The 15,050-nt window shown below is 36.7% G+C and overlaps 1 protein-coding gene across 1 annotated transcript in view; it reads right to left on the reverse strand.

The window, feature by feature from the left end:
- Positions 1–7,743: 7,743 nt before the first annotated feature.
- The window catches only part of ZCCHC2 (zinc finger CCHC-type containing 2), an 86,088-nt gene continuing 78,781 nt past the window's right edge, over positions 7,744–15,050 (reverse strand). Inside the window, exons 12-14 of the mRNA XM_036756309.1 lie at positions 14,768–14,896; positions 10,446–11,954; positions 7,744–9,427 (exon numbers count right to left, since the gene is read on the reverse strand). Of these exons, the coding sequence (XP_036612204.1) occupies positions 9,360–9,427; positions 10,446–11,954; positions 14,768–14,896 (1,706 nt within the window). The 3' untranslated portion in view covers positions 7,744–9,359. The remainder of the gene's footprint in view (positions 9,428–10,445; positions 11,955–14,767; positions 14,897–15,050) is intronic.

Below are 15,050 nucleotides of genomic sequence, written 5' to 3' on the forward strand. Positions count from 1 at the left end.
TGAAAGTTGTCTGAAGCACTAAGAGGTTAAGGGACTTGGTCAGGATCACAACCAGTAAAGTCTCAGAAGCAAGAGTTGAATGCAGGTCTTCCTGGCTCTGAGGCTGCCGCTCATTCATTATACTATGCTCAGGTTGAGAGTGCAGATATTACTTCTGTTTTACAGCTGAGGGACAGAGCACTGAAGCACAGATTCTCAACTTGTCCAAGGTCACACAGCTAGTGAAAGAGCTGGTCATCGTGAGGCAGAGATTTTAAGAGTATTACTAATTGGTGTGTTTCTCTTTGAAGTGTTGTTAGTCTAAAAAGAAATCAATTCCTTTAACTTTTATACCCAGCTGTCAATAACCAGTGAGTAATTTCATGTTTTTCACTATCTACAATTTAAGTGTGAAAATCAATATTAAGCTTTGGTTTGTGACATTTGTAGCAATAACATAATACAACAGTTCTTTTTCCTTTTGCTAAATAAGGGTCTAAATAAAACTGTGGTGTTGTTATTATTGTTTCATTTCATCCATGTTTGACTCTTCATGACTCCAAGAGGGGTTTTCTCAGCAAAGATACTGGAGTAGTTTCCTGTTTCCTTCTCTAGCTCATTTTACAGATGAGGAAACTGAGGCAAACAAAGTCAAGTGACTTGCCCAGGGTCAGCCACATAGCTAGTTAAGTGTCTGAGGCCAGATTTGAACTTTCTGATTCCAGGCCTAGCTAGCATAGCGCTCTATTATCTGTGCCACCCAGCTCCTTGGCAAAGATTACACAGTAATAAAATCTGGGCCAAAATTTGAGATCAGCTCACGTTACTCCAAGTTCAGCATTCTTTCCACTTTCATGATTACAAGTCAACCAAAACATAAAAGAAATATGTATAGTGGCTTTGGATGCTACAACATGTTGTCTTTCATGTTATATATGTTGTATCTATCCATCTCGCTATCCAATCATCCATTTGGCATTTTCTCTTTAGCATGGATTAAAGGAACAAAACAACATATAAATGAATCTCTTCTGAACACCAAATAGCTCTTCCCAGACTTAGGAAGGGCTTTACCAATTATATACCAATCGTACAGCATTTTAGTAATAATGACATGGATTATGTAAAAGGAATGACCAACAAGATGGACCCGTCAAATAGAGACTATGAGGAATAACAAATGGAGAGCCCAGGTGTTAAACCAATATCCACAAAAATATTAAAAGACCTGAGGTATCCTCCAATGTGTTGGGGAGACCTTTCATGAAGGGTTAATAGAAGGATGTAGGTAAGAACCACATAGGATGAGAAGGCATTTGATGACTTTCATCTATACTGATAGAAGTAATGTTTTATACAGTAAGATCACAGATCCACAGGAGTATGCACATTTTATTTCTCCTGTTAGATTGTAAACTCCTTGAGAGCAGAGTCTATTTTAGATTTCTTTGGATCCTCCCATTAGCTGCCATGAGGGTAACCCTTGATGCACCCTTGGTCAGAAGCTGTAACCTATTTATACCCATGTTCATCATATAACTAAGTAAGCATTTATTAAGCTCTTTTATCCTTTGGGTAGCCTGCAACTTGAATTATTTAGGGGCTCTGACATATTATGATTTGCAGCCAGAGTATCACCAGAAAAATGTTAGAAAGATGGGCCTTTGACAGTTGTGGTGGCTTTGTTACAAAAGATGGCTCACTGAATAAGAGAATGGGAGGAGATATTAAAAAAATGAAGAGGCTATGAAAAGCAAAAAAAAAATTGTTTTTATAAATTTAAAAGCAATTAAGAAATTTAAAAACCCTACACAGGTTCCTAAAGGCAATCCAGCCCTTTCTTTTCTTCATATTCAACTCTGAGCTTAATTCACCGTTATCTGCAGAATGTGTCTGAGAAAAAAGGGTTCACAGAGTTTGGAAACAGGCATTCTTCATCCACTTGATTTTTTCCTGTGTGGACATTGAGGCCAAATTCTAGAACAGTAATGATCTCATTTTGGAGGCCTTAAGGCAATCAGCATGATGTCATTTGCAAATGGACAATACTCTCTAGAGGGAAGTCTTTTCCATTTGAACTCTGTGCTGGACATTGTCTAACAGCTGCTAATAGTAAGGAGTAAAATGTTTGCTGAGTTGAACATTGCTTATTTCCAAGTTAGTACATGTGGCTTTCAGTAGCAGGACCAATAACTGTCAAAACCCCCCAATTATTTACTGTTTATAAAAGTATGAATTAACAAGGTAATGAAATCTTTTGTTTCCCATGGCCTCCTCTGAAATTTTATTCTATTTTTCTGGATTCTGTTATTAACTACGTAGGTATAGTGAATTTATTTTTCTCTGATTTTGTTTCCTTCACATAACTTCTTTCGACTTGGCTACTTTTTTTTTCAAATAACAAGCCTTTTTAAATCAGTCCCCTATACTCCCTCTCCAACCCCTAAATGAACAAATTCAAACAAAGCAAATTGAAAAATAAAGTCTTAATATCCAGATGCATAATCTGTTTAAACAAATTTTCATATTAGCCATGTCCAAAAACATGTACATTTAGGTTAATCATATCTGTCAGGAGTGGGGAGCTGTATCTTCATCCTTCTGGATTTGTGAGTTCTCATTTGCATTGTTTAGAGTTCTAGAGTCTTTCAAAGCTGTTTTCTCTGTATGTTATCACTGTATACATTTTTCTCTCACTTCTACTTACTTTGCTTGGCTTACTTACTAAAGGTCTTCCTAGTTTCCTTTGAAATTGTCCATTTCATCATTTTTTAAAAAATCGCCTATTTCATTATATCTAGTCATTCTTCAACAGGACACACCCTTAGTATCCAATTTTTTGGCTACCATGAAAAGAGCTGCTATATTTTTGTACAGACAGATCCTATTCCTTTTTCTTCTGAGGTACAAAGTAGTGGTAATTATGGATCAAAAGGTACACAGAGTTTGGCAGCTTTCTGGGCATAGTTCTAAACTGCTTTTGAGAACTGCTGGACCAAGCGCTGCTCCAATAAAAGGGCACTGGTGCAAGTGTCTTCCCACAGTTCCCAGACTCCCATCTGCCATTTTCCTTTTCTGTCATTCTCTCCAGTCTGATAGAACTTTGAAGTTGCAGTAATTTGCATTTCTCTAATCATCAGTGACTTGGAGCTTTTCTTGATGTCTTGGATATCTTCCTTTGAAAACTGCCTGTATATAGCCTGTTATTTATCTATTGGGAGACAGTTCTTAGTCCTATAAATTTGTATCTGTTCCTTATATCTCTTTATAATTTTTCTCTGTAATAGAGAATACAAAGATTTTTTCCCCTACTTGTTTCTCTTCTAATTTTTATGTTTGTGCAAAATTTAAAAAGTTTTAGATAATCAAAGTTGTTCATTTTATCTTAATTATCTTCATATAATTTGTCCTCAGGGAAGTTGTATTTATCTTTGGATAACTGTGAATTTCAAGCCAAATTTAAGCACAGCTATCATACACAAATGCAAAGCTGCCACTATTTATAACACAGAGGCAGCTGGGGGCACAGGGGATTGAACATTCAGCTTGGAGTTGGGAAGACCTAAGCTTAACTTCAGCCTCAGACACTTACTAGCCGTACGACCCTGGACAAGTCATTTCACCTCCGCTTCAGTTTCCACAAGTGTAAAATGGGTATAACAGCATCTATCTCCCATGGTTGTTGTGAAGATCAAATGAGATATTTATCAAACACTTAAATCACCAGCCAAACAGTGCCTCCCCCCAAAAACTGCTTCTAATTCATGCTAACCTAAATACTTGGGTAATGTGAATATATCTAAATTAGAATATGACTATAAGGGTTTCTGTGTTTGGAGAGGATAAGGCATAGTGTTAAGATGGTTAGTATTTTTATTAAATTTCCTCGACCTTTCCTGCATATGACTTAATTGTTGGCTTTCAGAGTTTGAGTTTAGCTTCTAAGACTAAAGGTGATTTTTGGAAGGGATTTCTGGAAAATAATATAAACTTAAAAATTATCCTTAAGCAAGTTACATTGGTTATAGGATGGAAAGAAAAACTGAAGACTGGAGAATGGGGAGCTGAGAAGTTATTGTAGTAGTCCAGGAAAATATTAATGAGGACCTGATGTTGAGAATGGCCAAGGAGAGGGTGATGGCAGGAGTAATGGAAAGAGCACAAAGTGCTACTATTATGTAAAAGGAATAGAAATCATGGAACAGCAGCAAAAGACAAAACAAAACAAACAAACAAAAAAACCCCCCAAACTCTACAACCTTTATTCATGAGACTTTTTAACAAATCATCACCTCTCAGCTTCAGTTTACTCAATTCACATATAACACCTTGGGCACAATTTGTACTAACTACTTCACAGGTCTGCTTGCAGGAAAGCACTCTATAAACTATAACAATATGTAAATGTAAACGTTGCAGACGGAGAATCAACATGACTTGGGGATAATTAAGTCAGGAATGACGGCAAGGTTTAGAGCATGTGCAACTGGGAAAATAGTGGCCATAAGAGGAACGGGGAAAGCTAAGGAGAAGAAATCATGACATGCTGAATTTTATTACCCCAAAATATCTGGCAGAGTTATAAAACTATGTAACAAAAGTTCACATGTACATGTACAATCCTTTTGTGTGTGTATTGGGTTTTTTTGGTATACTGAAACATGTAAGTTCATACTAACGCCAAAACCAAAACACAACTTGGGGGATAAAGACTTGTAAAGAGCTGATTACATAGTGAATTACATTTAAGAATATTCTATACCTATTATAGGACAGAAATGAATCTGATTCACAAGTAGAAGAAACAGGAAGAAATTTATAACTTGATTTTAAAAATGAGGATCTTCACTATCCAACTTAATCATCTGTTCTTCTAAGCCAATGTGGGAAGGTAGGTGGTACAGTGGATAGACCACTGGGCTTGGAGTCAGAAGACTCATTGTCAGTTCAAATTCAGCATCATACACTTACTAGCTGTGTGACCCTGGGCAACTCACTTAACCCTGTATGCTTCAGTTTCCTCATCTGTGAAATGAGTTGGAGAAGGAAATGGCAAACTACGCCAGTATCTTTGCCAAGAAAACTCCAAATGGGGTCACAAGATCAGACCCAAATGAACAAATCGCTTTTCCCAACTTCCCCGTTAACACCCTCACTATTGATTCTTCTAGTCAATCCAACTTAAAGTATCTCTATCCAAGTTCTGTATATTGCTCATGCTGTTGCCTGTATTTCCATGTTATCCCTCTGGTCTAGGACCTCACGTTTGCATGGCTGTCTAACAGCTAGTCTAACTCGTGTCTCTGCTTTAAGTTTCTGCCCTTTCTATTTCTCAACTATGTCCTGCATATAGGTGCTAGTGTTTTCAAAATGTCACTCCCCTATCTGAGAGCTTAGAAAGTGCTTTCAATGGACTCCAAAACACTATCCTGACATGCAAGGCCCTTCATAACCTATCTATTCAATCTGATATCCTACTCTTAAAAATGTGCCCTCTCCTCTGGCCAGATTTGTTTTCACTGCTCACTTACCCCTAGGCCACTGATTCTCATCTTTGTGCTCCTGGGACTCCGCTCACTATTGTCTTTCCATGGGCTATCCTTCCTGCATTTGTCTATCCACATATTAGTTATTCAGGGCCAATATCAAGCCCCATTTCCTTCATTAAACCTTGCCCAACAACCTGCCTATCTTGCCAACTACTGACCTCTCTCCTGATGATCAGCAGAAGTTTGTGATATGAATACTGGCATGATTATAAGCGACTTTGCATTTCGTCATTTGTTCACTGTCTTTATGCCTATTTCCTTAAGTACTGTCTGACTCCGTGTAAGGTCTGTTGAAGGCATAACTATGTCATATATTTCTTTGTGATGCCAGCATTCTAGGCACATTAGAGCTAGTCAAATATTTGTTCAACAGATTTAAATTTTAGTAAAAAGGTGAATTATTGGCTCTGAACCACAGACTTCAGGGCAATGAAATGAAATGTGCATACTGAAGAATGTATTGCTCTTGTGTCAACATAGGCCATTTCACTTAAACTTTGGTGTACCAAATTTACAGAAAAAGGCCCTCTAAAGTTGTGAAAATGAAATGTGAAATGTCAGATAGTTAAACATCCTAAGGAACAAAATACTCATCTTTCTTCTCTCTGAATTTCTAACTGCAGGTTGTAACTTTATTTATGATGGAGTTCAATTCTTCTATAGTGCTCAAAATGTTTCCCTGGGTACAATATAGATTAATGTAAAAACTGGGCACTTGGTATGAGTCCCTAGTATTCTAGAGCAGAGGTGTCAAACTCCCAGGCCATGGGCCACTGTTCTGAGCTAGATTAAAATGCAACTGACATCACTGAATGGTGTTAAATAGAAACAGATCCCCTGTTGACTTAGAAAATCACAGATTAACATTATCTGTGTTCTACTACATTTTAAATTTATTTTGTTAAACATTTGCCCAATTACAGTTTAATCTGGTTCGTTTTGTTTGGTGGCTACCTGAGTTTGACTCCTTTGCTCTACAGTAGAGATCAATTGGTGCCTATTCATTGGAATACTGAAAGGGGTAACTAAAAAGCCAAAACATCACAATAGTGGGACCCAGCTAGTAAGTAGGTATTCCTGGCCCATAATCCTGGACACTCAGGTTGTATGACTTCTTTCTGTCTCATGACTATGCTAGAAATCCAAGTGTGTATGCAAAATATCCCCTATTATGCCAATAACATATCTGTCATTTCTGCTGGACTATAAAAGCAATTTTAATGGTCTGTTTAATGGTCTGTTGCTACTAAGGAGTAATTTCTACTACTTCTCATGATGGCTCCAGTGATTTATTCCAGGGGAAACCTAAAAGTCCATCTCCTACAACTCATACAGGTCACTTACAAACATTAATTTCAAACCTGGGGATAGAAAAGACTTTGTAAAAAAAAAAATCACTCTAATTTTTCACTAGGCTAACAAAACGATTCACTGAGTGACAAAATTGGAAAATTCAGCTAAATTCTTTGCCTTCTGTGTAAAGGGCTCTGTCTTCATGTGGCAAAATATAAGTTTTGATATCTGGAGGGGCACTTAACGGTCATGATTTAACCAATACAAATTGATTTTCTTTGGCTATCACTCACCCAATGAAGCCCAAGAAAATAAAATCAGTTGGAAACATGAACCAAAAAAGCCAACTAGATTAGATTCATCACTGTAGTAGCAGGCATCATTGAATACTATTTCCAACATCAGCCAAGCAATCTTGACTTAGAACAACCCAGAATAAGGAAAATGATGTTCTATCTTACTTAGGATTTTCAGAATAATTAATAATAAAGCAAAACTACTTAAGAAAAATTGTTTTTCATTTTTTATTGCTGTTAATTCAAGGAAAAAAGATTGCATAAAATCCAATCTGTTCTAGAAATATAAGTGACCTTTCCAGTACATAACATTTCAAATATCAAAGTATATGGTAAACATACAAATAAAGAGAAGGTAACGTACCTCCTATTTACAGTACAGTATTTTTAAATCATAAAATAAGCTCCATAAAGTACAACTGGCAGGTAATTCACAATGCAGGTCCATGTGGTGCTTATCAAAACTCTCCCTTGAACAACTCAACCGCAGCTTAGCAATTCATTTAATGTGGTCCAAAAATACCCAGATCAAACAAAATATTTTTAATCAAAATAATTTCCTTTACTAAAACTTTTTTTTTAATTTTTAAATTAAAGCTCTCATCTACCCCTTCATGCCCACCCCCTCCCTTCCCCTGCCCTCCCACCCCTGAAAGAAAGTTTCAAAATGTACACTGGTGCTATAAATATAGATGCTACCTGTGAAGCATTAAATTAAGCTTCTTTTTTTTTCTTCTTCAAGTTTTTCCTTGTGTTTAGCAATTTGTTAGGTGTCTGACTCAAGACCAAACATTTAAGTTCCTCTGCTGCATTCCGATATCACACTCTTTAAAAAGAAAACCTCTTATTCCTTTCTAACAACTGAGGAATTGAAAAAAAAAAACCAAACAAAAAACCTATGGAATATACAGTGGTAGCTGTTCATTGCTGTTGAATGCAGCAGTCATCAAAATACACTCAAATCTTCCAGATAACCTCAGTGCACTTTAGGAAATCAAAAAATACCTGGAAGCAATTTAGTACATAGATTGGCTTTTAAAAAAAACAGCAGCATTAAACTTAGTGACATGACACTGACATGATTAATACCATCTTACACTCAAAATTCAGTCTTTCACATTATAATCACGCATAGTGGTAAACTGTTATAAAATAGTGACTTTGCTACGAGAGACAGGTTATAGTAGTAATACCTGACTTTTTGTAGAAAACCATAGCTTCTGTTCAGATTGAAATAAACCACTTACATTCTAAATACAAGGTAACACTGTAACAGTATGTAGAGGAAAAAAATTTTACTCAAGTAACGTGTCCATTTTCGTATGACACGGTAGTAGACTAACTTCAAAAAAGAAAACAGGCTGTTATCTCTCATTACAAATGCAAACACACAGGAATACAACATTCACACCATATTGTTCACTTTGCGTCTCTCTGAATCAACAGGCTAAAAGTTTTTATTGGAAGTAAAAAGGTTTTTTCCCCCACTTAAAAAGAAAGCTCTTGTCCATTTTCATATTTTTAACAAGTTCGTAAGTTTTTTCACCTCCCCTTCTGTGTATTTTAATTTGCTTTGGACACACAAGTGCTGCATATATGTGTATTATACTATTTGTTACATATATACATACACATACACTATTCTGTGAATCTGATTTCTCTCCTAAGAGTAAGATGAAACACTTTACCCTCGATTTATGAGCATAGCGATTTACAAAAGGGTGGACAAGTATTAACTGCAGATTACTCATGCAGGCCAATGTAGCATGTGGACAAAGTGAGGGTGGGAGAGGGAAAAGCAGCAATACAGGGAGAAAATTGGAAGAGGATGTATGGGAAAAGGAGTGTGGAGTGGGACCAAGTTCTGTTTTTAACCATGTGACTACTTTACCAGTGTTGTCAAAGGTTAAATATGACATTTTAAAAGATGCAGTAAACATTGCACGTTTTGTCAAGTCTTCAGTGTAAAAAGCACGCTTCAATGCTTTCCTTTGATAGTTTGGCTGTGTGTTTAATTACATGTATCATACAAGCCTGTTGTTGAACCAGGAGACCAGAGGCTCAAAAGTATTCTTCTTTTGTTTTGGAACATTGTTGCAAGAGAAATGAAAAATCCCAACTGCATAGAAATCCGGGGAAATATAAAGGCAAGACAAAAAAAAAAAACTTTCCTTCCCCTCCTCACCCTCCCACTCCCACTTTCCCCAAGCTTCAGTGTATTAAGAGGCAATGTTTACTTGTTTCAGTCTGCAGAATCCAACGTATCATTAGAAGGGGGAGGGGGAGGTGCGTATCTCAGTCTGTAAGTGCCTAAAACAGGAAAGACAGAACTGCTAAGTCACTGCTTACAATTAAATGGATTACAAATCACTACAAGATATCAAATGGACATGCTCTTCAGAAGGCACTTTCTTCAGCACTAATTAAGTTCCAAAATGGTAAATAAAACTTATGGTAAATGGTAAAATTAAATCCATTAATATGAAGTTTGTGCTTTAAGTAAGTCCAATCTAAAATGATGTAGAATTTCATCTTCTGAAAAAAAAGAAAGGCTAAAATAAATACACCAAATATCAAGACTGGTCTTTCCTGTTAAGATTTGGCAAAATGACAAAGGCCAATGTGAGTGTAGTGTTGAGTAGAATTTGAGAACATTGCATCCAATGTCCCGCTCATACAAATACTCTAAGGATTGGGTTCTTTTTTTTTTTTTGCTCCCTTTGGTTGTATTAAATTTAATTCACATTCACTCATCCCCAAGTCACTGCTTTAATATCTTGTTTCTACAAATGTAATAGAATCTTGGAGATGAATCCACCTTATATTTGCTGGGAGTTGATGAATGAGGCTGGCTGGTTGTGCATAGATATCCTAAATAGTTATTTTATAAACATAAGTGGATGGCTAGACTATTTTCTAATTCTTCATTATTTAAAATTTTTGCTTACTATTTAAGAAAAACATAATTTACAAGACCTTGTTCAAAAAACAAAAAAAGTATTGTGATGAGACCTTACATTCCAGAATGAAAGTCCTCACTCTTATTTGTGAATATTAATATCTAACGAAAACATACAAAGCTTTTGCTTAAAAGCCCTGATGTTCAATTCATCATCTGCAAACTAAGTCTCTATGAACCTCACTGTGTTCTACGTAACCTGCCCGGGTAATTAAATGAGCTATTCTGAAATGTTCATTTTATACTTCATCACTAACACACAACATACACAAAGACACACAGACACATTTTTTTGCCATAACAGAATCACCATGATCAAGGTAAACTGGTAAGCTCAAAAACAAGTCCTTTGGGAGTTATCATGATTACCTTGTTGGTTGGCCTCCATTGAAGACTGCTTACAGTCCTGCGCATAGTGTCCGCTTACACCACAATTGTAACATGAAACATTCCCATTCTTCTTGGGCCCCGATCCATTTGAGTTGGCAACTACACTAGGCGCTGGATAGACAGGGTAGAATCTCCCAAATCCTGCCATCTGCTGCATGCCATAGTTGGCTTGGTTCCCCATTACTGGGTCATGCATCAGTCCATTTGCATATGGAGACTGAGGCAGAAAAAAGGGAAGTTGGGTTCCATTGTTCTGATGTGCTTGGTTGAGGTAGCTGCCATTGCAAAGAGATGGCAGAGTAAAGAACGATGGAACTCTATACATTGGTCCAGGCATTGGATTAGGATAAAAGTAACTATTTATTTGAAGGTTTCCATTGGTCCCACAGCTGCACCTTCGTCCACAGGAACCACAAGGCCCTGACCCTACTTGCTGCGGGGGTAATAGTGTTCCATTAGTGTTGGTGTTTCCCACAGCATTTATGTAAGATGTGCTATCGCTCTGTGCAGTACTGTGTGTTAAAGCAGGGCTCGGGCTAGGAGCAGGGCCTGGTGTATGGGTAGGAACTGCAGGAGGAATAGAAGATTGGACCTGGCTGACCCCTGTACTAGCTGATTGAGTTGATGTTGCTGCCGTGTTTAGCACATTTGTGTTCTGGTTAGGTAACACACTAGCAGAAAGGGGAGAGCCTGGTAAAGTATAAGAAGCTGGTGGCTGTGCTGCTGCAGAGAGGCCAGCAGGTGGAAGAACTACCTTTACATTGGTAGGCTGAGGGATTGTCCCTGTGTTTCCCTCAACTTGAGGCACCATTTGATTCAGTCCTACCACTTGGGATGCAGACTTTGTGATGGGATCTGTGGTAGCAACTGGAGATCCTGGAAAACTACCTGGGTTGTGGACTGGAATAAAGGCAGTGTTTGGTGATCCGATGCTCAAGTTTCCAGTGGGCTGCTGTGGAACATTTACTGTGCAACTCTCTGAAGGTCCCTGTGGAGATGGTATTTTTAGCCTGTGTATTGCCAAGTGCAAAGCAGGACTACCAGGCTGGACAGTATGTGGAAGGAAAGGGGATGGTACAGGTAAAGGGGAAGTCAAGAGCTCAAGACGTTTTTCTGATTCTCCAGAAGCAGCTGTTGGTCCTAATATTCCAACTGGTGTTGAATTCGTAGATTCTCGTATTGCAGAAATAGCAACTGGACTAGTAACAAGCATCCCCATGGCTTTGCCATCAGCAGTTTTTGGTGCAGGGACAACAACTTCAGACTTCTGTGCACCATTGTGCAGAGCACAGTGTAAGGCAGACATTAATGAAATGTTTTGATACTTAGAAGGGTTTAAAGGATCCTCTGAAATACTTCCATTCTCATTTTCTAATGAAGAAATCTGAGCGGGTGGTTTGACATTGACAGTAGATGGGCTGACATCACCATAACCTGTAAACCTGGTTGTGGTTGGATTCCCTGAATCCTCAGAATTGCTGTCTGTGTCTAATGGAAATAAAGAAGTGAAGATTAAAATATAAGCATTACTTTCATGTTTCATTTTAAATATTAGTTTAGTATGTCATAAACTAAAGACTGAGTTCTGAATTGTGAAAGAACTGACCCCTTCCCCCAACCTGAGGGCTTTTCCCCTTTCTGTCAAGAGAATAGGCAAAAACTTAGGCCAACCAGCAACTGTACCAAGAATAAATCTCACAAAATAAAAATCTGTTAGCAAAATACTGTCCATAAAGGTCCAAAATTATGTAGGTACTTAAATTTGCACCAACATTGAAAAAACTCCACTTGATTTCCATTTTGTATTGTTAAATGCTAGTTGTATCTATCTCAGATTATACATAAACAAAAATTACTACTAAAATAGAACAAAATCAATCAATGTATTTAGCTCAAAATTTGACATTCTTTGAAAGTAGAGACAGGAGATTGAATTTTGGAATGGAATGTTTCTCATAACTGAAATTTCAAATGGAATAGGGGAAGTTGTTTTTTTTACTTTTAAAGTAAAAAATGACAGTTGATTAGTATGTAAGAACCACAGCGAATTACAGTGTATTTCTATAGTCCAAGACAAGAGAACCAAAAATACAATAAATGGTAGATTCATCAAATCTAATTTTTCTCTATTTAGAACACATCAGCACATTTAAAATGCTGATACTGACACTTCGTAATTTGGTTCTTAGCCTTCGTTGTAAAATGGAAAGAAAGGTTGAAACCCAGTTCAGACTTTAAAAACCCATTTCCTCAACCTATTTCTATCAACTTCTATACTGCATAGACTTTGTGCATGCATATCACTTGTAAAAGGACTACTTTCCAGGCTTTCTGTACATTAATATAAGTTGGGATATATTAGGTATTGTAAATTATTAATGTTTACAATTATTGTAAAATAAGTGGTTACCTGGTCTAGTGAAGCTTTTATACCTTTCAAGTTAGTAAAGCAGTATCAACTAAAAATGATCATCTTTTGTGGAAGATAAAACAGTATTCACCAACCAATGTAAAATTTCAATAATGCAGCAATTAGATAATTATAAATTACAAAAGAATAAATAACACAGGTGAAATTACTGCAAAGGAAAAAAATCTTTCCTGGTTGATTTAGTTACAAGTCTTTTCTTGCTTAATTTTAGAGGAAAAAAAAGATCCAATTGCTTGGTACCTACAGAATACACATAGTACATTATAATTTTTGAGGCTATATTTATACTCTATTAAAATTTCAATCTATATCAGCAAAGGAAGTATCCAGATTCATGAAATCACTGATTCTTGAAGCGGGAGGCAGTGTGGCAAAATGGCTACAGACTCAGAAGATATGGGTTCAAATCCTACTTCCTATACTTCATAGCTGGTTAACCATGCACAAGTTACAATCTTAGTTGCCTCACTGTAAAATGGGGATACTACCTGTAGAATCTACTTCATAGGGTTTTCATGAGGCTCAAATGAGAATGTATAAAAGTGCTTTCTAATTGTCAAAGTGAAATAAGTGTCAGTTGTTTTTATATTAACTATTGAAGTGCAGAAATGCATGTTTTAATCCTAAAGACGGGGGTGAGGGGGAGATTTGCAGATAGGCAGCTGAATGTCCATTTTGGAACCTAAAATGGCTTAGAATCACAGAACTGCCCTTGAATTTACTCTCTTGGTTTAACTGCCCACACTGTTGGCCTATCTTTATTCAAACTCACCCATCACATGACTCATGGACTCTGACTTAGGACTGGCTTCCTTTGATCTGTCTTTCCTTTAGCAAAAGTCCTGTCTGCCAACCCATGTTGGCTCCAGAGTAGAAGATCCCCCCCAACCCCAAGGGCAAAAAGAGAACAATATTTGAATGGGCAGGCTTCTCAATATAGTCTATAATACAGGGTGATGCCTTAATAAGTGGCTAAAGTTACTACAAACGTTAATATCTATGTAGTAGGACCTTAAAACCTAAGGACGTTGATAGGCAGTCACCATTAGCCAAAACTATTACATGTCCTATAAAAACTATTATAATATTTAGTATCTATTATGATAAACTAAAGTGATTTTAGTTGTGTAGGAGCAAATATACAAAATCAGTCTAATAGCTTTGTCATATTACATTACTCTAATGTAGAAAATTAAGGTATTGAAAAATTTTAGATTGCATGTGAAAAATCCATATCTGACTTGAGAGCTGAAATCTAGATTTCACTGTATCTATCTGAAGGTAAATGTTTGTTTGAGATTCTGAACCCAGAGACAATGGGTACACCTGAATGATGCAACCAATCCAATATTAATCAAGCTGTGAGAATAATTACACATTCTCTCACATTTCCTGAAGTATCTTCTGACACTACCTTTTGTGACACTACCTTTCTTCCTGTTGCTCTTCATCACATTATACAAATGTATATAAGACTCTAAAATCAGCAAGATTTTGAACATTATATACAAGATAAAAAAATTGGCAACTTTACTACTAACTGTTAAAGCAGTATGTTCAAAGAGTCCACAATTGGGAAAGGAAGATATTAGGTTCAATGAATCAATTAAACTAAAGATAGCTAAAGACATGCTTAGGAATATACAAGTGCTTCAGAATGTTTTAGATGTTGAATGTCTTAGATATTGACTAAACAATAAAAACTAAGTCCAGTTTTGCCAGAGGCAGTCACTTCCAGACTGCCTTTATTTCTTCCAAGAGCTGTGGACTATTTAAAAAAAAAAGTAAGAAAAACAAACCCATAACTTTATTTACATGTTCAATCAGGTTTCTGTTTTAAGAGACAAGACACACATGCTACAAATCCAACCTCTGTCTTTTTCTTCTTCACTTTCAAAGCTTTCCCTCCCATCATGCCGTGGGCTAGAAGGAGAACTGTAACTTTCTGAAGATGTTTCTCCACATGTATCATGCCCAGATCCAATATCCAAGTTGGGATCTAAAAATAGAGACAAGATCTTTGTCTTATCATACTATAAGGATCTGAAATTAATTTCCCATCTGGAGTCTTACTGGAAACAAAAGATAACATATTCAACAAATGAAAAAAAAACGTGCTTTTTACCCAGAAAAGAATTCAATTCTACTGTTGA

This window comes from Trichosurus vulpecula, chromosome 1, assembly GCF_011100635.1.
Source record: "Trichosurus vulpecula isolate mTriVul1 chromosome 1, mTriVul1.pri, whole genome shotgun sequence".
In the NCBI taxonomy this organism is placed as follows: Eukaryota; Metazoa; Chordata; class Mammalia; order Diprotodontia; family Phalangeridae; genus Trichosurus; species Trichosurus vulpecula.